The sequence below is a fragment of the Vombatus ursinus genome, unplaced genomic scaffold (assembly GCF_900497805.2).
Source record: "Vombatus ursinus unplaced genomic scaffold, bare-nosed wombat genome assembly UNPS02014786.1, whole genome shotgun sequence".
Classification (NCBI taxonomy): Eukaryota; Metazoa; Chordata; class Mammalia; order Diprotodontia; family Vombatidae; genus Vombatus; species Vombatus ursinus.
The window spans coordinates 47,543,363-47,571,186 of NW_020954564.1; the positions used below are offsets into that span (position 1 = coordinate 47,543,363).

General features: G+C 39.4%; 1 protein-coding gene across 7 annotated transcripts; it reads left to right on the plus strand.

The window, feature by feature from the left end:
* Nucleotides 1-401: 401 nt before the first annotated feature.
* On the plus strand, nt 402-27,824 carry LOC114046869 (rab9 effector protein with kelch motifs-like). 7 transcript variants are annotated; one of them, XM_027867440.1, is made up of 9 exons: nt 594-711; nt 6,002-6,161; nt 6,819-6,877; nt 10,402-10,559; nt 12,548-12,700; nt 19,772-19,933; nt 23,167-23,316; nt 24,412-24,561; nt 27,221-27,824. In XM_027867440.1, exons 3-9 carry the CDS (start codon nt 6,825-6,827, stop codon nt 27,505-27,507), a joined length of 1,113 nt encoding a protein of 370 aa, XP_027723241.1. In that variant the 5' UTR covers nt 594-711; nt 6,002-6,161; nt 6,819-6,824; the 3' UTR covers nt 27,508-27,824. The 7 variants fall into 7 exon arrangements, with proteins under 7 accessions (XP_027723243.1, XP_027723241.1, XP_027723242.1 ...); XM_027867441.1 differs by having other exon boundaries at nt 594-703; XM_027867442.1 differs by lacking the exons at nt 594-711; nt 6,002-6,161 and adding an exon at nt 402-534.

Here is a 27,824-nt window from a genome sequence, read left to right on the forward strand (position 1 = left end):
GCCCCTCCCCGCCCTGTGTGATTCTCTGTCCCTCGCCTCCCCTTTGCCCGCGTCCCCCAACTCAGAATCCAGTTCACACCCTGGGCCCTTCGTACTTTTCCAAGCTTCTTACGCTTTATTCTCCCCCATGTACTCTACGATCCAGTTACACTGGCTTCTTTTCTGTTCCTCCCACAAGACACTCCATCTCCGGACACAGAACGTTTTCGCTAGCGATTCCCCATGTCTGGAATGCTCTCCTTCCTTGTCTCCGCCTTCTGCTTTCCCTGGCTTCCTTCAAGTGACTGCACACATTCCACCTTTTTTCAAGAAGTCTTTCCCGATCCCCTTTATTGCTAGTGCCTTCCCTTTGAGATTACATGCAATTTATCCTGTACATATCTTGTTTGTACATAGTTGTTTGCATGTTGCCTCCCCGCTGGGCTGTGAGCTCCTAGAGAGCAGGGGTTATTTTTTGCCTTTCTTTGTAACCCCAGCGTTTAGCAAATGCCGGGCACCTAGTAGGAACTTGTAGGCGGACTGACTGATCTCCAGGTACGGAGGTGGGGGCTAGGGGGAGGAGGGAGGGGAATCCCCTGCGCGTCACAGGCCTGGGGGATGCACCTAGGCACGCCCGTGTCCTTCCCGGCGGCGCCAAGCAGAGGACAGCCCCAGATACTGGAGGGAACTATCTGACTGACTCCGGACTGGGATCCCAATCCAGGTAAACAAGTAAGTGGCATCATAGAAAGTGTCCTAGGAGACATGAGACCTGGATTCCAGTCTGGACTCTGGTTCCATGCTCTTTGTGTCCTCTCTCTGGGCCTCAGTTGTCCTCATCTTTAAAATGAGGGGTTTGAACCATATTATCTTCAAGCTGCCTCCCAGTTCCGACATTCTACACACTCTGCCGACCTCGGCAGTTAACTTCAGCAAGTCACTTCCCTTCTCTGCGTCTGTTTTTGCCTCTTCAAAATGAGTCGATTGTAGATGTTCGCTGAAGTCCCCTCAGTCCATAAGTACACAGACTTAGTACTCTGGATTCTCTGTATATGGCTGACTCTCATTCCAGGGCTCCGAACTGCTCTTTTAACATGCAAGAATGAGGCAGAAGTGAGGCTGTGATTTTTTTTAAGATAGGTATAACAACTGTTGACATTTATATACCTTTTTAAAGAGCTTTTAAAGCTTTGCAGTATCTCATTTGCTATTTACAACAGTCCTGTGAAATATGGATTGAAGCTATTATTAAAATTTGTGGATTATCCAAAAATTGCATAATGCTTAACACCCTTTGAACCCTTTTTGCCACTTTGCCAAAGTCACTTTTGAAGTGGATAGGAGCCACATAGGACCGTGGCCTTTAAGGTCTTTTTAATCAGTCAGTAGATTTAGAGTTAGAAGATCTGAATTCATATCCTGACTGTAACATCCTACCTTTGTGACCTTGAGCAAATCTCTTCTCCTTTCTGGGCCCCACTTTCTTCACCTTTAAAATGAAAGTCTCAGACTTCAAGCTTTAGATGTCCTGATTACTAATGAGAAATGAGTCTATATAATAGGCTCTGAACTTCTCAGGGGAAAAAAAATAGTTCTGACAGGGTATAGGCCCTGGAAACCCTCCCAGCCCCCCCAACTTCACCTGAACTCTCCCACATGGCCCTGGCATTTGCCTGAGGCTCCTCTCAATATAATCCTTTCAACTGTCCTAGCATTATGGCTTTGACCCTGCCCAATTTCCAATTCTGTTATCTCTAACCCAGCCCAGCCCTCGTTGTCTGCACCTGGACCCACCTTAGATCGCTACTCTTTGATTGCATCTAGACTCCTATGTGACCCAGGTCCCTGGCATTCACGTGGGGCACCCCTGGCCCTTCTGAGTCCTTCTCTGTTACCTCCCAGTCACCCCAGACTACTGGGTCACTTCTTGATCACATCCCGATCTTCCCACAGTCTTTCTGTATGTAAGGTATATCTTGCCCCCATTAAATTGCTCAGATTCCTTAAGAGTCTGGCCTGCTTGTCAACACAAGCATCACTAAATAGCTCGGATTCTTAAAATCTTGTCTCTGACTGAAAGAATTAAAAGCCAAGGGAAAAACCACAAGAAAGAAGAAACAAAAAAAAAAGAGAGAGAAAATAATATGCTTTGATCTGCATTCAGACTCCATCATTCTTTTTCTGGATGTGGATAGCATTTTCCATCATAAGTCTTTTGGAATTGTCTTAGATCCTTGTATTGCTGAGAGGAGTTCAGTCTATTACAGTTGGTCATCCCACAATGCTGCTGTTACTGTGTACTATGTTCTCCTAGTTCTGCTCACTTCACTCAGCATCAGTTCAAGTCTTTCCAGGTTTTTCTAAAGTCCACCTGTTCATTGGGACCATACTTCTTAACCTCAGCCATTTTCCATCATGCTGACATGACTATATATCTTCCTCACCCTCATTTCCTTCCTCATCTTGTTCTGGAAGCTGTATTCAAATCAAGACTACCATTACTTCATGAAAGAATATGTTAGTAGACTCCCCTATGGCATTGCTCACCATTCCTATGACTTAACCTAGACCAAAACGTGCTTTCCTGACCACCACTTAACCATTAGAACATAAAATCTTTGAAAGCAGGAACTAACTCACTTTAGTATTTGTATTTTCAGTGCTTAGCATGGTGCCTGGCACATAGTAAATGCTTAATAAATGGAGGTTTTTTTCTTCATTCAGGCAGTCATGCCTGAGACCTCCAATGGGTTGGAACCCATTCCACTCTTGGACAGTTGCAATTATTACAGAAAGGTTTTATTTGCACAAAGCCTTTCTATATTTATCCCTCCAAGATTCTCCACCATTAGAGGGAAAAGGCTAGAAAGTTCTATACCCAATTGTAAAGGCTTTGAGTACAGCCTGGTGACAAAGTGTTTGTCTGTTGTTAGAGGACTAACTCAGCCAGCTACAGAGAAACTCATCACCAAGAAGGCTGGCCATCAGTGCATGAAAATTTAGCCACATCAACTCATAAAGACCATGTGGAAAGGGCTTCAATCTTTAGCCATGGCAGGAAAAGTCATACCCAAGATTCTCTCTCTCTCTCTCTCTCTCTCTCTATTTAGTGCTTATCTTTAGCTAAGAGGAATAAGATACCGATACAGTTAACTCTAGTCCATGATAAGTGAATGAGAGACATGTAAACAAACTGCTCTGTCAGTTCCAAGAAGAAAAGGTCCTTACCAATAGAAGAAATAAAGAAAGGCTTCTTGGAGAAGTTCACATCTGAGTTGGGCTTTAAAATATAAATTGAAATTGGATAGCTTAAGAGGGTATTCCAGGCATGGGGAACATCATAAGGAGATGCCCAAAGGCAGGGAAAGGGCAAGGTATACTTAGGGCACAGAGAAGAGTGAAGTTTGACCGTAGTAGAAAGTAGGTGGAGGGGATTATTAATAGGAGATATGGGAGAAATGTAAAATGGCAGGGGTTTCAATGCCCACCCTGCTTCCCACACTGGGTTGTTGTAGGGATCACACAAGATGTTACCTGTGAAATAGTTGTGAAAAATATAAAGTGTAATACAAGCATGAAGGATTATTATTACAAGCCCTCCTTCTTGATTGGTCTGGGTCAGTTACCAATTTGGCAACTAAAGGCTGAGGTGTCTTTTTATCCTGGAGCAAAGTATTTACTACTCACTTTTCCTAAGTGCCTTGCAATGTGAAGGTCCCTCAGGAAGACAGATCTTTCTCTCTCTATAACAGACATTTACTAGAAATTGGAAGGGAAAAGTCTCCTGGAACAGTAGGTAAGTGCCTGGAATGGGGAATGTGACAGAGTGATACATCAAGGTTGTATGGTAGAGAGGTAAATTGTGCAAGCAGTGTGGCTTAGTAGAAAACATGGTGGTCCCAGAGTCATAAGACCTGAGTTCAATTCCCAGATGTGGGACCTGAGGTAAATTGAATAATTTCTTTGAGCCTCATTTTCTTCATCTGTAAAACAAGGATGTTAATACTTGTACTTCTTATTTCAGAAGGAAGTTTTAATCATTTAAAAAGTGTGGCAACAGTAATGAGCTCTATATATGATCTATTATTTTTATCTTAGCATTGAATGACTGAACTTGGGCAAGTTTTCTTGAATGCCATAGACTCCAGCTAGTTCCCCCCTTTCAAACATGGTCTTGCTGGTAAAAGTCTTCACTGCATTATGAGAATAGGTTGTTCCTATTGCTTTCAAGCTTCACCTAGCTTTTAAAGTTCCCTTAAAAAAAATTGGCTTAAAATGACACTGGATGGCAGACATACTACAAAGTACATTGGTATAGGGGAAAGAGCCCTGGATTTGGAGCCAGGAGAACTTGGTTTTGTTTGGAACATTTACTAATGGTATGTCCCTAAAAGAAGACATTTCTCTTCCCTGATATTCAGTTTCCTGATCTGGAAAATAAGAAAAGTAACAGAATAATAAGTTTGAGGAAAGCTCTTAGTCAACTTAAGATTGTTCTAGAAAGGGAAGTTATGGCATAGAGTTCTGTTTAAATATCTTCATTTGCAGACAGCAGGATGTTGTATGATATGTGTAACTTACTGGATTGTGGTAAATTTCATGAGAGTAATACCTGTCTTAATTAGCCTTTTGTCTTGCTCAGTACCTAGCAATTAGAATCTACCACAGAACATTCTGCTCATTGTAGGCCCTAAATGTTTTTAGAATGAATTGATAAAGACATGAAAAAAACAATGCCTTAAAGTAACTGAAAAGAAGAATTACTTTGGGGATAATCCTGAATTTTTTTTTTCAAATGGGAAAATGTCCTGTTTAGAATACTAGGAATCTGAATGCTAGAAAGTTACTGGCTCTTTTTTTTTTTAACTTGACAGTACTCTTTCCAATACTTAATGATACTTCTCATGTTACTTGTTAATCCCTCTATCTGAACCTCAGTTTCCTAACCTGTAAAATGAATGGTTGGACTCGTTGATCTCTAAGGTCCCTTACAACTCTAAACTTTCTTGTGAACATATTTGGCTGCCAGGCCCTAAGTGTCCCAAAGACTACTTCAATAGGGACACCCTGACAAAGAGATGATCACACAGGAAGGATCTGGAAGCTGACTACCCCAACTGTATTTACAGCTTCCTAGGAAGACAGTTTTAGTCTTGACCACCAGCAAATCATTTCACCTCTCTGTATCTCAGTCTCTTCATCCATAAAATGGTCATTATAATACTTCTACTACCTGCCTCTTTGTAAGGGTTTTAAGGAAAGTGCTTTGTACACCTTAAAGCATTACAGTGATTCTCAGACATTTTGGTCTCAGGATTCCTTTTTACTCTTAGATTTTATTGAGGACCCTCTCCCAAAAAGCTTTTGTTTGTATGGGATATGTTTGTGGTTATTTACTATATGTTAGAAATTTAAATGTTTTAGTATGATTATGAAAATAATTTTTACCTCCAGAACCCTAAAAGGTCTCAGGAACCCTTCATGCTTTGAGAACCATGCACTATAGAAATGTGAGCTTTTATTGTTGTTATTTTTCAACTAAATGGGAGACACAAGTTAGCTAGTCATTATGGGAAGAGCAAAATGAGCAGAGTTTGAACATTTTGTAAGGTAGCAACAAGGTGTCCTGGAAAGAGTGCTGATTCTGGAGTCAGAAGACCTAGCTTCAAGGCCACATAATAGGGCCTGTTTGACTCAGAGAAAGTCAGGTTCTTAATCTCTCAGTGCTCCAGACAATTTTCCAAGACTATAAATTACAGAACAGCAGATCTTCAGAGGGGGTTTACTTGCTGAGAGTTCCATATTCCACTGAAACCATGGTTCAAGGACAAAAGATATTATAATAACTCATATTTCAGAGCGTTCAAGGTAAAGCACACATAACCTCACTGGATCGTTCTGAGGATCGAAAGAGATAAAGTAGGTAAAACACTTTGCAAACCTTAATGCGCTACAAAAATAAAAGCTATTATTATTATGCCTTAAAGCGCTGTAGAAATGTGAGTTATTATTGTTATTACAGAACCACCAAGGCACCTACTTTACCCTCAGCCACAGAAGGCAAATCTCTCGGCTTTCCCCTCCCCCGTCTATCAGTGCGGGCAGAAGGTGGAGCCCCAGGCTCTAAACGGGGCGGATCCTGTGGCCCGGAGAGACTGAGGCCACTCGCTCGCCTGAGCAAGGCAGGTATCGTGGTAACGCTGTCCTGGGCCCCACACATTCTGGAGCTTCCCCAGCCCCCAGATCGAGCCGATAGCGGGCGAGAGCTTAATACACAGGAAGCAGTTTTGGGGGTGAGAGGGAAGGGGTGGAGTGGAGCTACGGGATTGGGGGTGGGGGTGGGGATGGGGATGGGGAGGCGGGAACTGGAAGGTTTGTAAAGGTGACAAGGGAGAGTGGACAGCTTGGATCCGGAGAAGGGCGATTGAAACTACAATGGGAGAGCAGCATGTTAAGGGATGAGCACTTAAGGGATGAGCACTTGAAAACGGGCTATCCCTGTGTTAAAGCTTCTGCCGTTGCATATTTACTAATCGAGAGCACACGCGCCACCTCCTTCACTCTTTTATTCCCTTAATCCCACAAATCCAAAGTGGTTGACTACTCACTCCCCCAGGAGTATGGCTTGGTAGTTTACTGGGAACTGCATCTTTGGGGCTCTATGCAATAAACGTCTACAAAGACCAGCACTTGTTTTTCGTTTTGTTTTTGTTTTTTAATGCCACGGAAATGAAAAGTCCTCACGTCAAAGCTTACAGCTTTCCTGAGCCTGGCATTATCGCAAGGCCTTTGGTAACAAAAGTGAGTTGCTAAAAAGTCCCTCCATTTCACCTTTATAGGATACCATGACGCTACTTCAAGTCTTGGAACCTGGAGACTGCCCCCAGAAGGCAACATGGTCAGTAATGGAAGATTTGAGTACATACTTTTGCCAATAACTAGCTATAGCATATTGGGCAAAGTGCTTTAGAGAATATCAAGGGTTGGAAGGAAGCTTAGAGGGCATCTAGTCTTCAGGTGAGAAAACCAAGTAAAGCAGCTTACCTAAAGTCGTACTACTAGCTAGCTAGTGACAGAGCCAGGAGTCACTGGAAGGGACCTTAGCAATCATTTACAGTAGTCCAAACTGGTCATTTTACAAATGAGGAAACTGAAGTACAGCGAGGAGAAAATACTTATCCAAGGTCAGTGGTGTCAAACTGCAACAGAAGGAGATCACTATATGTATATATGGATCCCTGAAGGCTGCATATTGACTTAGAAAACCACATTTTAAAATTATCTGTGTTTTATTGTATTTTTATTTATTTTGTTAAACATTTCCCAATTACATTTTAATTTCGTTCAGCTGCACTGGAAAGGTTTGTGGGCCACATGTAGCCTACAGGCTAGCTGTTTGACACCTCTGTCCTAGTTCATATAGCTAAGGTAGTCAGGGGAGTGGCATCAATTTGAGCTCAGGTCTTCTATTTGACTCCCAAGTCCAGTGTTCTTTCCATCCTATCATCCCCTTTTGTGGGCCTGTTTGCTCCTCTGTCAAATCAGAGGGTTGTATTCCATAACCATTAAGGCCCCATCCAGTTCCAAAGTGCTATGATTTAAATGAAATAGTTTACAATTTAAAAAAAAAAAGATGGATAGAGACCCTATAGAACTCTATAGACCATATAGATCTTCCTGCAGTCATAAATTTTGGTTGGACTTATTATTTCATCAGTATAGAAAACTCCATTTACTTATGCAGCTCTGTGATTTAGAATTTTGGGAAACTAAGTGACTTTCCCAGAGTTACAGAGTTACTTTGTGTCAGAAAAAGGACTATGAAGCTAGCTTTCCCTGACTCTAAGCCTACTTCTCTGCCTACTACTCCATGCTGCCTCTCACAAAAAGAGTACCCTCTGTATTTAGGTTCAAACTGATTTTTTTAAGAGGATCAGAGGCATAATTATTGCAAAGCAGATAATCATTTTACTAAGTGCATTTATTGGGTAGAATTAAATCAATGACTATCTAATGTTCTTGGTTTTAAAGCTAATGCTGGTGATTTCTTACTATGCATTATTATTTCACAAAAAAAATTTCCAGTATGAGAATATGGTTTCAGTTAAATTGGCATCACTATTCCTCTACCCATTGCTCAGAATAGCAATGGGGTTCTCTTCAGAAGCAGTGAGGTACAATAGAAAGGGCCCTATTTTTAGAGTCAGAAACCCCTAGTTGGAATCCCAGCTTCAATACTTCCTGACTGTGTGACCCTGGGCAAATTACTCTAGTCAGTGAAAAAGGAAAAACATGTACCTTTCTTCTACACGAATTAGCTGACTCTAGGTAAATCACTTAATCTCTCTGAACCCTAGTTTTCTAATCTATAAAATGAAAAAGGTTAATGAGATAATCTCTAAGGTCCCCTCCTGCTCTAAATTTCACAATTCTATGATGAGATGCCCTCTAAGTTCAATTTACGTCTCTGAGGCTCAGATATTTCCTATGTAAAATTGGCAGGTAATAATGCTCCTACCACCTACCTCCTAGGATGATTGTAAGACTCAAAGAGATAATATGTCTAATCAATTAGTGAAGAGCTATATATGTGATAGCTATTGTTATACTTGTCCTATCCATGTTCAAAGGGCAACTCCACTGGGGACCCAACTGGCCAGTTGCAGTTGGGCAACTCAGCTCCTTCCTTCCTTCTTCCTTCTTTCTTTCCTTCCTTCTTTCCTCCCTTCCTTTCTTCCTCCTCCTTCCCTTTCTTCCTCCCTTCCCTCCTTCCCTCCCTCTCCCCTGAACTCCTTTTCTCCCTCCCTCCTCTCCCTCTGTCCACATAGGGAATCATACCCTTACCTGCAGGTGCTCTGCCCAAACGAATATAAATTTTGATCTCTGAAATCTTGCAAGACGTCTTGGAGTTTACAGATTAGATTTCTTTTTAGGGATCATGCTTTAAACCCAAAGCATTGATTGGTCAACAATAGGTCCCAGCCCAAGCCTCACTTGGTTATCATTTGGCCTCGGATAGTTCAGAGTATACAAATACCAACTGTTTCTGTTTTGGCCAGAAACCCTGAGGGTCTTCCCCTCCCAGATTAATTTTTTTTTTACTTGGTAAAAGAGGTCATTCTTTACCTCATTTCTTACCCAACCTTAATCATTGAATGAGCATTGTCTCAGACAAACTGAGACCTTGGAAAAACCTTAGCTTAAAAAGGCTAAGGCATCCCACTGCATCAGGGGCCATCCCCAGTCATCCTGATCTGTATCTTGTCTCTGGACCCAGATGGCTCCAGAGGAGAGAATAAAGCAGGTGATTTTGCACAGCCCTGCCTCACTTAAATCCAATTCACTTGCAAGTCACAACATCACCTTCCCCATGTCCTGGTCTTCTTTGAAAATGAAGGACAAACAACAACAAAGAGAAGCTAGGTGGTACAGCAGATAGAGTTCGGGGCCTGGAGTTAGGAAGACTCATCTGCCTGAGTTCAAATCTAGCCTCAGATACTTACTAGCTGTGTAACCCTGGCAAGTCACTTAATTCTGTTTGCCTCAGTTTCCACATCTGTAAAATGAGCTGGAGAAGGAAATGGCAAGCCACTCTGATATCTTTGCCAAGAAAATCCCAAATGGGATCAGGAAAAGTCATGACTGAAAAAAGACTGAATGACAGTTTTGGATGACAGACCCTGGGCCAAGAGAAGTCAAGAGGCCACAGTTCTAGACCCAGTTCTAGTACACCTTAGATAAATGTCCCTTGAATAAGTTTTTGTGACATTTCTGAACCTGAATTTCCCCATCTTCAAAATGAGAAGTCCAGGAATGAAAGCTGGACTGAGAGTCAGAAGCTCTGAGTTTGAATTCTGACTCTTCCACCTATATACAAGGGCATGACCTTATGTCATCACTTGACCTCAGTTGCTTCATCTTTAAAATGAGGGAATGAGAGAAGATGATGACCTTTTAAAAATTTACTTCCAACTGTTACCCTGGGATCCTATGACTAATTTTAACTGGTTATTGTGAAGTGAAAAGAGTGAAAACACACACACACACAAACATACAAAGGTACTACTATATAGAAGTTAGGCAGCAAATTAGCTGTAATGAATATATATATTATGACATGGATGATACAAGCTGTATTACCCCCATTTTACAGAAGAGAAAACTAAAGCTCAAAAAAGATCAAGTGACTTTTATATGGTCACAGAGCTAGTGTAACCCAGCTCCATTGACTCCACTTCCAGTTCTGTTTCTACTACACCACCACACTGCTTCTATTCACATGGAAAAATGCTCCTTTGAATTATATAATCACACTGTGCACGAGACTCCTTTTCCCTGGTGCATATTTAATGGTGAAGGAAAGCATACACCACTTCATTTATTTATCACCCTGCTGTCTTGAACACAAAATCCTGTTGGCAGGTACTCCTTGGCTCCCCCTGGACATGGCCCCTGTGCTCGAGTTGGCCATAACTGCCTCTACCTTCCCCCTGGTCAAGATACAGATCAAGGAAAAGTCTTCGTGGTAGGGGGAGCAAATCCTAATGGCAGCTTCTCGGATGTGTACTACATTGATCTGGGTAAGATTAAGAGCTGCAGAGTGTCTTGATTTCAAACTGTACTGTCCTTTTGGTTGGGGTTGCCAAAGAGAGATTTCTATAAAATTTTCAGCCAATTCAGTTTGAATTGGGCTTATGGCTTGAACCCCAACTCTACCACTTACTGTGTGACCTTGAGCAAATCCTTTAAACTCTCTGAGCCTCAGTCTCCTCATCTGTAAAGTGAGGAGGCTAGATTCACAAGCTCTAAGGTCTCTTTCAGTTTTATTACCTTGGGATCCTATGACCAGTCCTAACATTATTGTGAAGTTAAAAGGAGTGAAAACACTGAAAAAATAAAAATGTGCTTTATAGAGGTAAGGCCATTTATGTTTCTCTTGCAGTCAGGCATATTGAGGGTGAATCCTGGCTTTATTTCTTACTACCTGTGTAACTATGGACAAGTCGCTTAACTCTCTAAGCTTCAATTACTTCATCCATAACATGAGGAGGCTTGACAAAATGATCTCTAAGGTCCCTTGCAGCTACACAGCTTATAATCATGTGGCTCCTGAGCTTCAACTTCCTCATCTATAAAATGGGGGTAATATTTGCACTGTTAAACTCCCAGAAAGAATCTGAGAAATCTGTTAATTAACAAAGTGCTCTATATGTATAAGCTATCATTATTATATTATTAGCAATCTTCCAGGATTGTTTGCATATAGGAAACAATAAATGCTTTTTCATTTATTCATTCATTCAAATGAGATAATGGTCATAAAACTCTTAATAAGCTTTCAACTTCAGATAAATCTCAATGTGTATACAGACAGCCTTCACTGGGGAAGATCAAACTCTTCACCTCATGCTATGCAATTCTTGCCCATATCTTTCCCCAATATATTAAAAACTTCCCTCTAGTCTTTCTCATATTAAAGAAGAACTAGTAAACACTAATATAAATGTGAGTTATTATTTTTCCCCACTTAATGCTATTGTATTTTTTCCAATTACATGTTAAAATAGTTTTCAGCATTCATTTTTACAAGATTTTTTTCTCCCTTCCTCCCTCCCTTCCCCCCTCCTCAAGATGGCAAGTAATCTGATATAGGTTGTAAATGTATAATCATATTAAACATGTTTCCACATTAGCCATGTTGTGAAAGAAGAATCTGAACAAAAGGGAAAGACCACAAGAAAGAAAAAAAAGAGAAAGAAAAAATAATATACTTCCATCTGTATTCAGACTCCATAGTTCTTTCTCTGGATGTGGATCGCATTTTCCATCATGAGTCTTTTGGAATTTTCTTAGATCATTGTATTGCTGAGAAGAGCCAAGTCTCTCAAAGTTGGTCATTGCACAATGTTGCTGTTACTGTATTCAATGTTCTCCTGGTTCTGGTGAGCTATTAGTGTTATAGAAAATTCATTGTTCTGGGGCAGCTAGGTGGCGCAGTAGATAGAGCTCCCACCTTGAAGTCAGGAGAAGCTGAGTTCAAATCTGATCTCAGAAACACAACACACGACACTTACTAGCTGTCTGACCCTGGGCAAGTCACTTAACCCCAATTGCCTAGCAAAAAGCAAAAGAAAATTCATTGTTTTCATTTTGTTTAAGGAAGTTCGGACAGGTAGGTTCTGGAATCAATCACTCTCCTATTATTCTTTTATATTCAATGTTCTATGGATGATCGTTGAATAAAATAACTTTTTTGTAGTCAAGTAAAAGTGTTGGGATGTTGGGTTTGTCTTCTATAGACTCATGAAAAGTATTCTCAGTAAATTATACTTTGTATCATTATTAACATACACTTAGCAGATGCCTTCTTATCTTGTAAACTATTTGGATCACTTCAATTCAATGAATATGTACTAATTGTCTGTTACATGTAAGGTCAGTTGGCTGACTGTATTTACAATTGACATGTACACAGAAGATTACTTCTTTGCCACAAGCAACATAAGCCAGGTTATCTAGGAAAGGAAACTGACCAGCCAGCCCAATAATTGTTGAAAATGTTTTACAGCTACCCATCAATGGAATGAAGTAGATTGTGAGGGTCTATTGGCCCGCTATGAGCATGCCAGCTTCCTTCCTCTCAGCACCCCTGGCAGGATCTGGGTATTTGGAGGAGCAGACCAGTCAGGGAACCGAAATTGCTTACAAGCATTGGATCTTGGTAAGTGCTTCATGGCCACCTTCATTCCCTGATGAGGAAATCATCTCATTCCCTATGGAAGAAATTATTTGGATTGTAGTGAATAACTGTATGACAAAGCTGATGTTACAGAAAATAAGAATTGTATTTCCTAGAATAATCTGAAAGTAGATTAGATTTTCTTGATTTATGTTTGAGAAAATGTGCAGTCCTTCACATGTTTTATTCTATTCTGTTCTTCACATTTTGGAAGGACATTGAAAAACCAGGGTATATCCAGAGGAGAGAGACAGTAGGTGATATAGTGAATTTAGAGGAAATACAGGTTTGAATCCTGCCTCTCACCTCAGTATGTCACTTAACCTATCTAGGCCTCAGTTTTTTCATCTATAAAATAAAGGAATTAAAATGAATTGTTTCTAGATTTAAATCCTGTGATTCAAGTATGTGGCAGGATAATGTTGTAGAAGGAATTCTTACCTGAGTAGGGAGTTGGACTAAATGACCCCTAAGGTCCACTCCAACTCCAGAATTCTTTGATTCTCTACTGATCAGCTGTTGGAATCGTTGCATCTGAGTTGGTTTTCCAGGATAGGGCATGGGATATACTGAACCATTCATACAATTTTGCCCAGTTTCCCTTGTGAACAATATATTTTTCAGAATCTCAGAGCCAGGAAGAATCACAAATAGTCATCTAGCTTCTATAAAAAAAAATGTCCAAGGACAGGGAGTTCATTCCCTCTCAAGTCAACGCATCCTGTTTTTGGATAACTCTGATTATTAGGATGTTTTTCTTCATATGAAGTAGAAATCTGCCTCTCTGCTACTTCCCAAACACTGTTCCTATAAGAATAAATCTAATTCCTCTTTCACAGAGCAGTCCTTCACAGAATCTAGGTTTATAAGAGACTTGGGAAGGCCAACCCAACCTTGAACAAGAACCCACAACCCCTAGGCAAGTGGTCCCCCTTTAAGACAGCTATCCTATTTCTCCCTATGCCTTCCAAGACCCAAGTCTTAGCCCTACCCACTCACCCACTTCTCTTAGCCACTTGTAACTCATTTTCAAGGTTAAGGAGAAGGGAAAAAATATTCTGCCTGTGCAAATCTGACTGGTCAGGATAGAAAACAGAATTAGGACCTTGACCTTATATAAGCTAAGTCTGGTAGGAGTTGTAGTAGAATATAGATGTTGATGATATTGAAATTTTCTGTTATAGGAACTGATACTACATCAGCTCCTGTCCCTTCCCTAGAAAATATAAATTTGACAATAGGCCAAGAAATATCAAAGACAGAGAACATTGTGGATGGCTTTTATAATTAAGACAAGTTGCAGAGATGGCACCATACTCTGAGATCCAGTGTGGGATAGAGGAAAGAATACAAGAGTTATACTCAGGGGCAGCTAGGTGGCGTAGTAGACACAGTACCAGCCCTGGACTCAGGAGGACCTGAGTTCAAATGTGGCCTCAGATACATAACAAAGGTGACCCGGGCAAGTCACTAAACCCCATTGCCTAACTGGAAAAAAAAAGGGTTGTACTCAAAGGCAGCTAAGTGGCGCAAAGTAACGCATTTTATATACTAGGAAACTGAGGCCCAACAAGGACAAGTGGCTTGTACATGGTCACAAAGCTGGTAAGTAGAAAAGTCAGGAACTGACCTCTCAGCGGCAACTCACATTTCTCAGTACTTTACAGAGCATTCCTGCATGAGACATTTCTGTAAGGGAGATAGTGTGAATGGGATTTTCTCCTTTTTACAAATGAGAAAAGTGAGGCTGTGGGGTGACGTGTCAAAACCAAGATTCAAGTTCCAAGTCTAGTACTCTTTCCACAATATTGTGCTTTGTCTCCTCAGCAATGGGCTCTGGATTAGAACACCGTGTACAAATGCCAGCTTTTATACTTGGCAGCAGCATGACTTGGGCCAAATCACTTTAGGTTTCTGAACTATCAGTTACTTCATGCTTTCCATCAGAGGCTGTTGTGAGGATTAAATAAAGTAGTATATGTTGAAAGTACTTGGTTTGTACTCATAAATCACTGCATAGATGCATATATATCATTATACTTATATGTGTATGTAATATGTATATATGCATCTGTATGTTTATATTTTTGCATCTATATATGTGTGTTTATGTTTATATAATTATGTATTTTATTCTAGAAGTGTGTGTGTATGTGTGTGTATCTAATCACAAAAAGTCTTAATGTAGTTTTAAGCTATTAAAGCTTTGTGGACATACACACACACATACACAGGATTTTCATTAAGATTTTGGTCAACTTTATAACAACTATGAGTTTTAGAGAACTCTGGGAGGTTTCTCCCATAGCTGGTATTCGTAGGGACAATAAGATAAATATTGTGATTTCCTACATGTTATAATTTGAGAGGGACCAGAAACTAACTTTCTCTCTCTCTCTTTCTCTCTCTCTGTCTGAGAGGCATTATTGTATAATGGTGAAAGTCAATCAGTTAACAAGCATTTATTAAATACTCATGATATGCTGTGTTCTGTGCTAAACTCTGAGAATACAAAGAAAGGCAAAAACATGGTCTCTGACCTCAAGAACATTATAGTTTAATGGGGTTGTGGGGGCAATGCAAAAGACTAGGTTATTTAAGATATACACTAGTCTTGGTCTTATAATCAATCAATAAACATTTATTAAGTACCTGCCTTGTCCTAGGTACTGTGCTTAGTGCGGGAGATACAAAAAGAGACAAAAGACAGTCCCTGCCCTGAAGGAGTTTACAATCTAATGGAGGAGACAGCATGCAAACAAATCTATACAAAGCAAGCTATAATACAGCATAACAAAAGAAATAATTGACAGTGAAGGCAGTGAAATTAGGAGGGGTTGGGGAATTAGGCTGTTATCCTTCATTCTCAAAGGGGACTGGAATAATATCACTATTAGAGTCAAGTTACAATGGGTCCGACTGTGGCTGATCAGACTAATATGAGCTCAAAATGCTCTACCACAGGTCGGGCACAAATAGTCCATATGAATGTTTGGGATGAATTCTCTAAATTTGCACATCTGGCATTTCTTTTGAGCTACTTTTTTTGCTTTGGAGATTTTAGTTGGGACTTAATAGAAGCTAGGGAAGTCAGTAGTTGAAGTAGAGGAGGGAGAACATTCCAGGCATGGGGGACAGCCAGAGAAAATCTGGGACCTGAGAGATAGAGTGTCTTGTTTGTGTAACAATCAGTATCATTGGATTGAAGAGTCCATGTTGGGTAGGAAAGATATAAGAAGACTGGAAATGTAGGAGAGGCTAGGTTATAAGGGTTTTGAATGTTGAACAGAGCATTTTGCATCTGATTCTAGAGGCAATAGGAAGCCACTGGAGTTTATTAAGCAGAGGTGCCTGTGTGATATGATTGGACTTGTGCTTTAGGAAAATCACATTAGTGGTTGAATGGAGGATCTACAGGAGTGAAGAGAGATTTGAAGCAAGCTGACTCACCAGCAGGTTATTGCAGTAATTCAGATGTGAGGTGATGAAGGCCTGCATTAGAGTGGTGGCAGTGTCAGAGGATAGAACGGTTTGTAAAGGTGAAATTGACAGGCCTTGGCAACAGACTGGCTGTGGGGAGTGAGAAATAGTAAAAAGTCCAGGATGACCCCCACATTTTGAGTCTGAGAGACTGAGAGGATGGTGTTGCCCTTTACAATAATAGGGAGGGTTGGAGGGGAGGGAAGGTTTAGGGGGAAAGATAATGAGTTTTGTTTTGGACATATCGTGTTTAAGATGACTACTGGACATCCAGTTTGAAATGACTGAAAGACAGTTGGAAATTGGAGGTCAGCAGAGAGTTTGGGGTAAGATAAATAGATTTGAGAATCATCAGCATAGAGATGGTAACTAAATCCATGAAAAGTGATGAAATCACCAAGTAAAATAGTATAGAGGAAGAAGAGAAGAGAACCTAGGACAGAAACCTAAGAGACATCTATGGTTAGAAGGCATTGACTGGAAGAGGATACAGCAAAGGAGACACAGAAGGAGCAGTCAGATAGGTATGAGGAGAACCAGGAGAGAGTGGTATTCGAAATACCTAGACAGAAGAGAGTATCCAGGAGGGGAGAGTGATCATCAGTGTCAAAAGCTGTAGAGTGGTCAATGAGGATTGAGAAAAAGCCATTGGATTTGGCAACTAAGAGATCATTAGTAACTTTGGAGAGAGCAGTTTCAGTGGAAAGATAAGGTCAGAAGGTGGATTGTAAGAGGTTAAGAAGAGAGAGAGAAGAGAGAAAGTGGAGTAACCTATTGTAGGCAGATTTTTTGAAAAGTTTAGTTACAAAGGGCAGAAGAGATATAGGATGGTAATTATTGGGGATGGAAGAATCAAATGAGGGTTTTTTCAGGATGGATGAGACATGGACATTTTGGAAACAGTAGGAAATGAGCCAGTAGAAAGGAAGAGATTGAAATAAGTGAAAGAATGGGAATGACATAGGGGGCAATCTGTTGGAGGAGACAGGATGGAATGGGATCACTTGAACAAGTAGAGGGGTTAGCCTTGGTAAGGAGTAAGGCCACTTCATCATGTGAGACAGAGGTGAATAAAAAGAAAGTGGCAGAAGTATCTGAGGATAGATGAGGGGAGAAGAGAGAGTTTACAGTGACTGGCCTCAATTTTTTCTGTGAAATGTAAGGCAAAGTTCTTAGCTGAGAGCCTGGGGGGAGGGGGAGCTATGAGAGGTTTGAGAGGGGATGAAAAGGTTTGGAAGAGCTGCTGTGGAGAATGGGAGAGTGACTTGATAAGGGAAGTATAGTAGGATTGCCTAGCAGCAATGAAGACCCAGTTGAGATTGTGTAACATAAATTTATAATAGACCCAGTCAGAAAAGTGGTATGATTTCCTCCACCTTCATTTAGCAGCACATATGTAGAGTGAAAGTGACAAATGGTGGGAATGATCCAAAACTGAGGCTTGGCTAGGCACAATTGCTAATATGATAAGGGGGCTGAAAATTCAAAAGAGGAGGACAGTATAAAGTTGAATTAATTCGCGAAGAGGTCGAAATGGGCAGAAAAGGAAAGAGTAGTTAATACAGGGGAAATGGCTGAGGAGATAATTGAGGGGTCAAAGGATTGGAGGTCACAGTGCAAAGAGTAGGGTTTTGTAAGAGAAAGCAGAGGGGGAGATAAATAGCCAATCAGATTGTAATCAGATAAGGGAAATTAAGGATTCTCTAACATAAACACGGTACATTTATGAGTGATGGCAAGATCCAGGGTATGACCATCTTTGTATGTGGCTGAGGTAGGCTGAAAGACTAGCTCATGAGAAGTGAGTAGGTTGATGAACTTAGTAGTTAGGGTTTTTGAGGCAAAATTAATATGTATGTTGAAGTCCCCTAGTATGACAGCAGGAATTGGGGAGGAGAGAAATATCGAGAGCCAGATATTGAACTCATGGAAGAAAGAAGAGGAGTGACCTGGGGATCTGTAGATAATAGTTACCAGGATTTTGATTGGGAAGATTTGAGTTCAAGTCTTATCTCTAATATTTGTTAATCATATGACCCAAGGCAAGTTATTTTGCTTTATGAACTTCAATTTCCTCATCATTACAATGGGGATGATAATCTTTGCACAACTTCCTAAGTGATGTTGGGAGGAAAGTATTTTATAAACCTTTAAACATAATAGAAATGTGAGTTGTTATTAAAATGTCACCACCATAACTCTTATACCCCTATCTCTCATTGCCTAGAATTCCACTTCAAAGGTAATTAGCTCCATTGATCCCTAATTTAAAATACAAATTCAACAATACTTTAATTAAGACATTATTATGTGCAGAGCAGTCTTTGAGGCAATCATGTCCCACCCCAGCACCAGGCACAGTGTTATACAAACTGTAAGAGCTTAATAAAGGTTCATTCATTGAATTGGATAATAATTTTATCATTGCTTATAATAAGAGCCATGAGTTCTCAAGGAATATACTACCAAAATGCAAACAAAGCTGGAAAAGCTACAGGTTTAGGCCTAATGAGGGACTGCGTGTCTGCCAGAGGACCAGCCCAGCTGAGTGCAGAAAAATTTATTCCCCAGGGAGTTGGCCACCAGGGAGTGAATGTCTTTGCCCACAGTGTTTCATTATGATCATCTACTTCATTATGATCGTCTACTAAAGTACAGAAGGGTTGTATCCTACATCAGTAGAGGATGTTTGAAATACTATTGGTGGCAACTAGATGGCACAATAGATAAGAATGCTACACTTGGAGTCAGGAAGATATGAGTTCAAATCCTTCCTCAGACATTTAGTTGCTATGTAACCTTGGGCAAATCACTTAACCTCTCAGCCTCAATTTTCTCTTCAATAAAATGGGGATCACTTTACTTTTTTATTCAATTTCATTTTTATTTTCAGTTCCTGATTTTCTTCCTCCCTTTACTCCTCTGCATCCAAAGAGAACACAAGCATTACCATATCCATTATAAATATGAAGTCATGCAAAACATATTTTGATATTAGTTATATTCCAAAAGAATGAAAAAAGAAAAGAAAAAGGAAGAAAGAGAAAATAATATGGTTCAGTCTTCACTCTGAGTCTGTCAGTTCTCTATCTAGAGGTAAATAGCATTTTTCATCATGAATCTTGGAATGGTGGTAGATCATTGTATTGATCAGATTCACTAAGTCTTTCAGAGTTGATTCTCTTTATAATATTGCTATTACTGTGTGCATTGTTCTCCTGGTTTTGCTCACCTCATTCTACATCAGTTCAGGACCTACCAGGTTTTCCTGAAACCATTCTCTTCATCATTTCTTACAGCATAATAGTTTTCCATCACATTCATATACATAACTTTTTCAGCCATTCCCCAGTTGGACAAAATGGGGATAATTTTAAATGCTTACTTTACAGGTTTGTTATGAAGATCAAATAACATAATATATTTAAAGCTCTTTGCAAACATTCAATTGCTATATAAATGTTGGTTCTTATTAAATGTAGAATTGGCTCATGGCCTTGCAATATGATGGTGATGATAGTATAGCAATCCTGCTAACCCAAAATTGTCTTATAAAAATTACATGTGGATCAGAAACCAGGATGTGGAGCACTCCTAATGTGACTGGCACACCGCCATCCCCAAGAACATTTCACACAGCATCAGCGATCATCGGAAACCAGCTATATGTTTTTGGTGGTGGGGAAAAAGGTGCCAAGCCTGTTCAGGACACACAGCTCCACGTATTTGACGCAAGTATGGCTAACAAATGATTCATTTATTCAGTCATCCAACAAACTTCAAGCCCTCATCACCTTTTTCTTATACTATTTCTTAATAGCCTCATTGCTTTAACTTTCTCCTCTTCAATCTGTCCTTCATACTGCTGCCAAAATAATCTTTCTAATGTACAAGTCTAATCATGGCCTTCCTCTGACCAAAATCCTTCAATGATTCCCCATTTCCCATAAGATAAAATATAAATGTCGTATCTTGGCATTCATGACCTTCTACTACATAGCTTCAAATGAGTAATTTCATATTATCTCCCCTTAATACATTCTAGGTGCTGACCAAACTGGATTACTCAGCTGTTCCCTGGTTTTGTGTGGCTGTTTCCTCTTACTGTGTAACCATGTAGGCCATCCCCAATGACTGAAGTGCCCTTCTTCATCTCCAACTTTTGAGAACATTTTTTTTTTGAGAACCTTTTCTTAATTCAAGATCCAGCGTAGGTGGATCCTCAATGAAGCCTTTTCTGATTTCCTCTTCTGAAAGTAGTCTTTCCTTTCTCATATTTTTCTGGAGTACTTTGGAGTTTTCTTTCCCCCCCATCATATTCTGCTTTGTTTCACATTTATTTATATCATTATTGTATACCCACCCAAACCCCTAGTGGACTGAAAATTTCATGAGATTATGAACTGTCAATTTTTTATCTTTGTATCTATAGTACTGACCACAGGGCTGAACACATAATAGTCATTTAAATGGTATTTGTTGAATTGAATTGAAATTGGGTACTTCCTTTGCAAAACATGGTATCAGGTGTTATGAGGGAGACAGATATAGGGCACCTGGTCCCTGGTCAAAGGAGCTTACAATTGAGTCAGAGAGACAGAATGCAAATATCAGACAGTATGGTAGCACGGAAAGATCCCTGTTTGGAAAGTCTGAGTTCTAATCTCTACTCTACCACTGACTACTAGGTAAGTCATTTGGCATCTTTTGGACATAAAGTTCAAATCTGCTTGAACTCTGAGGTTTGTTTTTTCTAGAAAGCTTATGAGCCTCAGCCACAAAATTAAATGCTGGGTGGGTCTAGATTTTCTTCTATCTCTATCTCAGATTTCTCATCTATAAAATGAGAAGGCTGAACTAAGGTTCCTTCCAGCTCTGACCTTCTCTTTCTGTATTTTAAAATTCCATGTTCTAAGGTCCATTCCAGCTCAGATCTTCTAGAATCTATATTCTCACATTCTGTGTTCAGAGATCCCTTCCAGCTCTAACAATCTGTCATCTGTGATCTATACTTGCTTTCAAGTTCTCATTGGAAACTCCCAACAGTGATTTCATTTACATTTCTTTCTTTTGGCAGTGGGCAGTTTTGAATGAGATTTAAAAAGAGTAACAGCATGTGTAAAATATAATTTTCATTTGCATCTTCCATTCCAGATGGGGCTTGCTTTGAGAAAACCTAACAGACAAAAACTTAAGCTACAGAGCAGATAAATTTGGTGGAGGGAAATAAAGGGATTTGTTCACATCACCAAAAGATTTTCTCACTTTCAAAAAAGACTCCACCATAGATTTCTTTTCATAATAACAACAATTATCTATTTCATTAGTGGCTTTGGCCAAAAAAAACCCCATCACCTTTCAGCCAACCTTCTAGCGATGAGCCTCTTTGCTCTTAGCTAGCCTGGTCCTTGAACTGTGTAAGTGTGGTCCTTCTTTGAGGCTGTACTCAAAATCTTTCCAGCCTGGTAGAACCTAACAGAACCTAACACCATTGAGAGAGCCTCCAAGAGCCCAGGATTGCTTTAAAAACATTTTTTAATTTATGGAATAAAACAAGCATTTCCATAACATTGTACAGGAAAAAAGATGATTGTATATGAAACTGCAAATCTACTATATACAACTTGCTATTCCCTTCAAACGTACAAAAAAATTATCATGTAATTTTTTTCCTTTTTTTCCCCTCCCCCCACCCTATCTGCATCCAGAGAAAGAACTGATAAATAGAAATATGTATAGAATAATTTTAAATAATAATTCAATAAACATTTAGCAAGCACTTATGCAAGGCCATGTGTTGGGCACTGGACTTCAAAGATGAAAAGTGACATAGCTCTTGCCTTCAAAGACCTGCAAGCTTAAAAAGAGGGGATGTGGCATATGGCATGTGGCATGCAAAGAGTCAGGAAGAATTGAGTATAAGTACTACCTCATACACCGACCTCCTGTCATCATTTAACCTCTCAGTGCTTGCAGGCAACTCCCTAAGACTACAAAATCCAGACCATTTGCTAATTTTTGTCAGTGGAAAGAATTTCCACACCTGTTGTGCTCTATATTGATAAAATAGCAACAGCAATAATAATAGCTAACATTTACATAATATTTCAAGGTTTGTAAAGCCCATTTACATATGTATACACACATACATATATATATATATAAAATCTCATATGATCTTCATAACTCTGAGAGATAGTGCTATTATTATCCCCATTTCACAGATGAGGAAACAGAGAGGTTAAATGATTTGCCTCGGATCACATAGCTTATTATGTGTCTGAGGCAGAATTTGTATGCAAGTCTTCCTGATTTCAAGACTAGGACTCTGACACCTAGCTTCCTTACCCATCCCCCACCCCCCACCCCCAAATTTCTGTGCACGCAAATAGTAGGATACAAAGTAGAATGTTTAGGGGGAGATAAAAGCCAAGAAAAGTGCTATGATGGTGACAATCTTTTCTAACATTTCTTCTGCATCTTCAAATTTTGTGACCATGAATGGTCTCTAGATGCTGAGTTCTCTTCTAGCTCTAAATCTGTGGGTATAATAATAGCTCCAATTTCCAGAACACTTGAATGTTTATAAAGCACTTTGTTCACAATAGCCCTATAAGGTATATATTGCAAATTTTATTATCTCCATTTTGCAAAAGAGGAAACTGGGCCTCTAAGGGATGAGGTAACATAGCCACAGTAATATAGCCAAGAGATGCCAGACCCGAGAGTTGAACCTGGCTCATTTGAGCCCATGTACTATGCTTTTCCCATTATGACAGTTTATTCACCAAGATCCTATTTAAACACAACTTTTCAGGAATGACCTTCAGCATGAAATGAGATCCATCTATTCTCAGAAAACTTTAAAAGTTTGCTATTTCAAATGATGCCAATATACATGCAGTTGAGGGGTACCTGTGTGTTTCCAAAGTACTGCTGCCTAATGTCATTGTATTTTATATTTTCAGCAACATTGAGCTGGTCACAGCCAGAAACCTGCGGGGAACCACCCCCACCTCGTCATGGCCATGTGATGGTGGCATTGGGGCCAAAGCTCTTTGTCCATGGTGGTTTGGCAGGGGATGAATTCTATGATGATCTATATTGCATAGACACAAGTAAGTGGAGTAGAAATGGAGGTGGGAATGGGAAAAATGACTTTTACAAACAGTTTGTGGTGTACCAGATATATGAATTTGCAAGCAGGTAATCATGCTGAATATTAATTTTTATATCTTCACTTAATACCAATAACTTAGTATTATAAAGCTTTAAGATTTGCAAAGCTGTTAAGGTATATTCTTACTTAAGCCTCACAATCACTTCCATGAGATAGGTGCTATAGGCATTATTCCTCCCCCCCCCCATTTTACAGATAAGAAAACTGAGACTCAGAGAAGTTAAGAAACTTTCTCGTAGTTATGCTACTAATAAGTTCACGGATGGGATTAGTTCTTTCCTGACTCCAAGGCCAGTGCCCCTTCTACTACACCATACTGCTGCTGCTTATGGTGTTTTAATGTTTATAAAGGACTTTTCTTCTCATCAATCCTGCAAAATGTGTAGAAAAAGTATAATTTTGCCCATTTTACATATGTATTGGCTGTTATCTCAGCCCAGATCTCCAAACTCTGAAGTTCCAGCATTCTTTCCACTACTGTTCATTATAGTTGAGACAGCACTACCCATTAAGAACCTAGGTTTAATGGCTTTTAGGACCCACTATTCTGCTCTGAGAAGGCCAGAAAGAGCTCAGATTTTACATAAGGACAATTTGCAACAACTACCCTTAGCCATCTCCTTGATTTCCTCATGATTCTGGCTACTGGATAAACTTTAGTTTGTCAATGTCCCTTCATTGTGTCATGTTTGTTCTTCTGGGCAAACGGCAGGCAAAATAGAACTGTGGCTTTTAGAACAAAGATTTAAATGAATGAGGGCCCCTCTAAAGTCCTTTTTACTAAAACTGATGTTCATCATCCTAAATGTTAGAGATGCAAAACAGTCCCTGCTTTTAAGAAAGTTATGCTCTACAGGAAAGGATAAATATAATACAAAGGAGTGATGGTAGCAAAGGAGAGAGAGATAAAATGTTCTGGAAGACTTGAAGGTGAGATAATATTTTCAGCTGGGTGGAGAATTAGGGAAATCTACCTAAACTGAAACCGTTGTTTTCTCATTTGCTTCTGAAACAATGTTCACTCTTTTGGTAGATGACATGAAATGGGAGAAGTTAGAAACCACAGGGGATGTCCCATCAGGCTGTGCTGCCCATTCCGCCGTGGCCATTGGGAAGCACATATACGTCTTTGGAGGAATGGCTCCCACAGGGGCACTGGCTACAATGTACCAATATCACATAGGTAGGAAGTTCAGTTTTTACCTCTTTAAACCAATGTTTCAACTGTTACTCTGGAAAATGCTACATTACTTTGAATTTTCAGTGAGGCTATGAGTAGCAATGAGTCTGAGGGATTAGAAGGTGCATTTATGGGGAAATTTTTTTTGGTGATATAAATATTTTCCAATTATATGTAAACAAATTTTAACATTCGTTTAAAAAATTTTTGAGTTCCAAATTTTCTCTCTCCCTCCTGTCCCCTCTTACCCTTTGAGAAGGCAAGCAATATGATATAAAGTCACATAAAACATATTTCCATATTTTATTGTTGTTCAGTCGTTTCAATCATGTCCAACTCCTCATGACCCTATTTGGGGTTTTCTTGGGGAAGATACTAAGGTGATTTGCCATTTTTTTCTCCAGTTCATTTTACAGATGAGGAAACTGAGGCAAACAGGGTTATGTGACTTGCCCAGGGTTACATAGATAGTTACGTGTCTGAGGCCACATTTGACCTCAGGCAGATGAGACTTCCTGATTCCTGGCCTGGTTTTCTATCTCCTGCACCACCTAGCTGTCCCATTTCCATATTAGCCATGTTGCAAAAGAAAAGACACACACAGAAGTATGCTTCAATCTGCTCTCACAGTTAATCAGTTCTCTTCGTGGACAGGGATACCATTTTTCATCATGGGTCCTTTGGAATTGTCTTGGATCATTGTCTTGATTAGAGTAGCTAAGTCTTATGCTGTTGATCATCCTTACAATACTGAGTTTACTGTGTACAATGTTCTGGTTCTGTTCACTTCACTTTGCATCAGTTCACATAAGGCTTCTATGAGGAAATTTTGACATAAAAGTAACTGCCATGGGCCTTTTTCTTTATTACTGTTGTGCAGATCTTAGAGGCCTGGCTTATTCAGTGAGTCCCAGAGTACCTGGGCTGGGAAAGGGGTGGGTTTCATGCTGTGTAGAACTATGGTTCGTAACCTTTGTGTCCAGGATCCCTTGGGCAATCTAGTGAAGCCAATGGACCCCTTCTCAGAATAATATTTTTAAGGGCATAAAATGAAATACATAGAATTACAAAGGAAGTTAATTATATTGAAGTACCATTATAAAAATATTTTTTAAAAATTCATGGACCACAGGTTATGAACCCTTGCTATAAACACTGGTTCCTTTGACTTTCTTCCTTTCTCTCTGTTTATTTCTCTTCTTTGTTCTTTATTTTTAAATAATTTATCGATCTCTTAATTTCCAACAACAGAAACACCAAATAAAATACTCTTATAGCTATTTATACCTAAAAATACTTTCTACATATAATATATCCATTTTAAATATTTGTCTGAACTTGTGATTTTATCAGCACAGAGAACTTTAAGGAAATTCCCTCTACCAATGCAAACAGTAACTCTTCTGCATTTTAACATTCTGCATATTAGAGAGTTGCCTAGACCATTGAGAAGCTGTAACCTGTCCAGGTTCACACAGCCAGCAGGTGTCAGAGGTAGAACTTGAATGTACATGGTCCTGACTCTGAGGCAGACAGTCCTATCTACACAACCTATCTCTCATGTCCATAGCTCATGTGTTACTAACTCCATATTCTTTTCTGTTTGTTCATTAATCTCTGTATTTGTTTATACATTTTTTAAAAATATGGTTTAAATCAACATGATTTGTGTTTTGGTTCTACTTTCCCTTCACATTATTTTGTATGTCTTTTCAGCTACCTTTATATTCCTCTCTTTTTCTTTTTGGAGGGAGGATTCCAGATCTATGAGTTCATTGAAGTAAAGAGCTTCCAGTATGGAACTCCCTCCATTAATGCAGCTTTGTGGCTCATCCATAGAGAGTTGTCTGGACACTGACAGGTTAAGTATATTTATTGCCCACGCTACATAGCTAGTATGTGTAGGGACAGTACTTACATCTACTTCTTCAATGCAATTCAATAACTCTCTAACTAAATGTCTCATGTTCCAGGTTCTGTGCTAGATTCTAGCTAGCCCTTTATCCACTATTACTGTGCTGCTTTTTGTATTCTTCATGTATCATTTCAATGACATTGTAGTATTATTTTGATATTTCATAGTTTATTCAATAGTTGAATTTTGAAATATTTAGGTTTTTTTTCTAGTTTCTAATTATAAACATTGCTAATATACATATAGATACATGAACATAGGGACAGCTAAGTGGTGCAATAGATAGAGTGCCAGGCCTTTAGTCAGGAAGACTCATTTTCCTGAGTTCAAATCTGGCTTCAGACACTTACTAGCTGTGTGATCCTGGGCAAGTCACTTAACTCTGTTTGCTTCAGTTTCCTCACCTGTAAAAAAGCTGGCAAAATGCAAATGCAAAATTTTTTGCAAAAGCAAAGAATGGCAAACTACTCTAGCATCTTTGCCAAGAAAACCCTCAGTGAGGTTATGAAGAGTCCAACATGACTGAAAACAACTGAACAATAACATACGGACATATATCATTTTTTTTCTTTATGATAATACTTTGAGTTTATTCTCAATAATAGAATTATTAGAACAACAGATGACATTTTGTGATGTTTGTATATTACCAAAATGCCCCCTGAAAATTTTTTTTACCAGTTTTAAATTCCAATAATAATGTATGAATGTTTCTGGTTTGTTTTTTGTTTTTGTTTTCAAACACAGAAAAACAACACTGGAGCCTGCTTAAATTTGATACATATTCACCCCCTGGACGACTGGATCATTCAATGTGCATCATTCCTTGGCATGTGGCTCCTGCCTCTGCAGAAGAACATACAAATATAGGCAGTGTCAATAGCAATGTAGAGAAAGAAGGCTTAGCTGATGAAATTGTGAAAGGTGATGACTTAGATCAGAAGGAGACAGACACATTCCTGTGCTTAGTGTTTGGTGGGATGAATACTGAAGGGGAAATCTACAGTGACTGTGTTGTAACACTAGTTGACTAATAAAATTCATGTTTTCTTAATATCTTTCAAATTTTCTATGTTAAGAAATTAGAAGTGAACAACTGTTAGGGGAAGATAGGACAGCAACATTAATTTTATACTAGAAGCTTAAGTGTTTTGTGCTGTACAATGTTTCCATATTGACACAGTCAGATTGACCAGATAAAGAGATTATCTAAAAAGTAAAAAACTTCAAGAATCATAGAATGTTAGAGATGGAAGGGGACCTTAGACTAGAAGTTCTTAAACTTTTGTGTGTGTCATGGATGTTAAAAAAAAAAAACAACAAATAAACAAGTTTGCAAACCTTGTGTTAA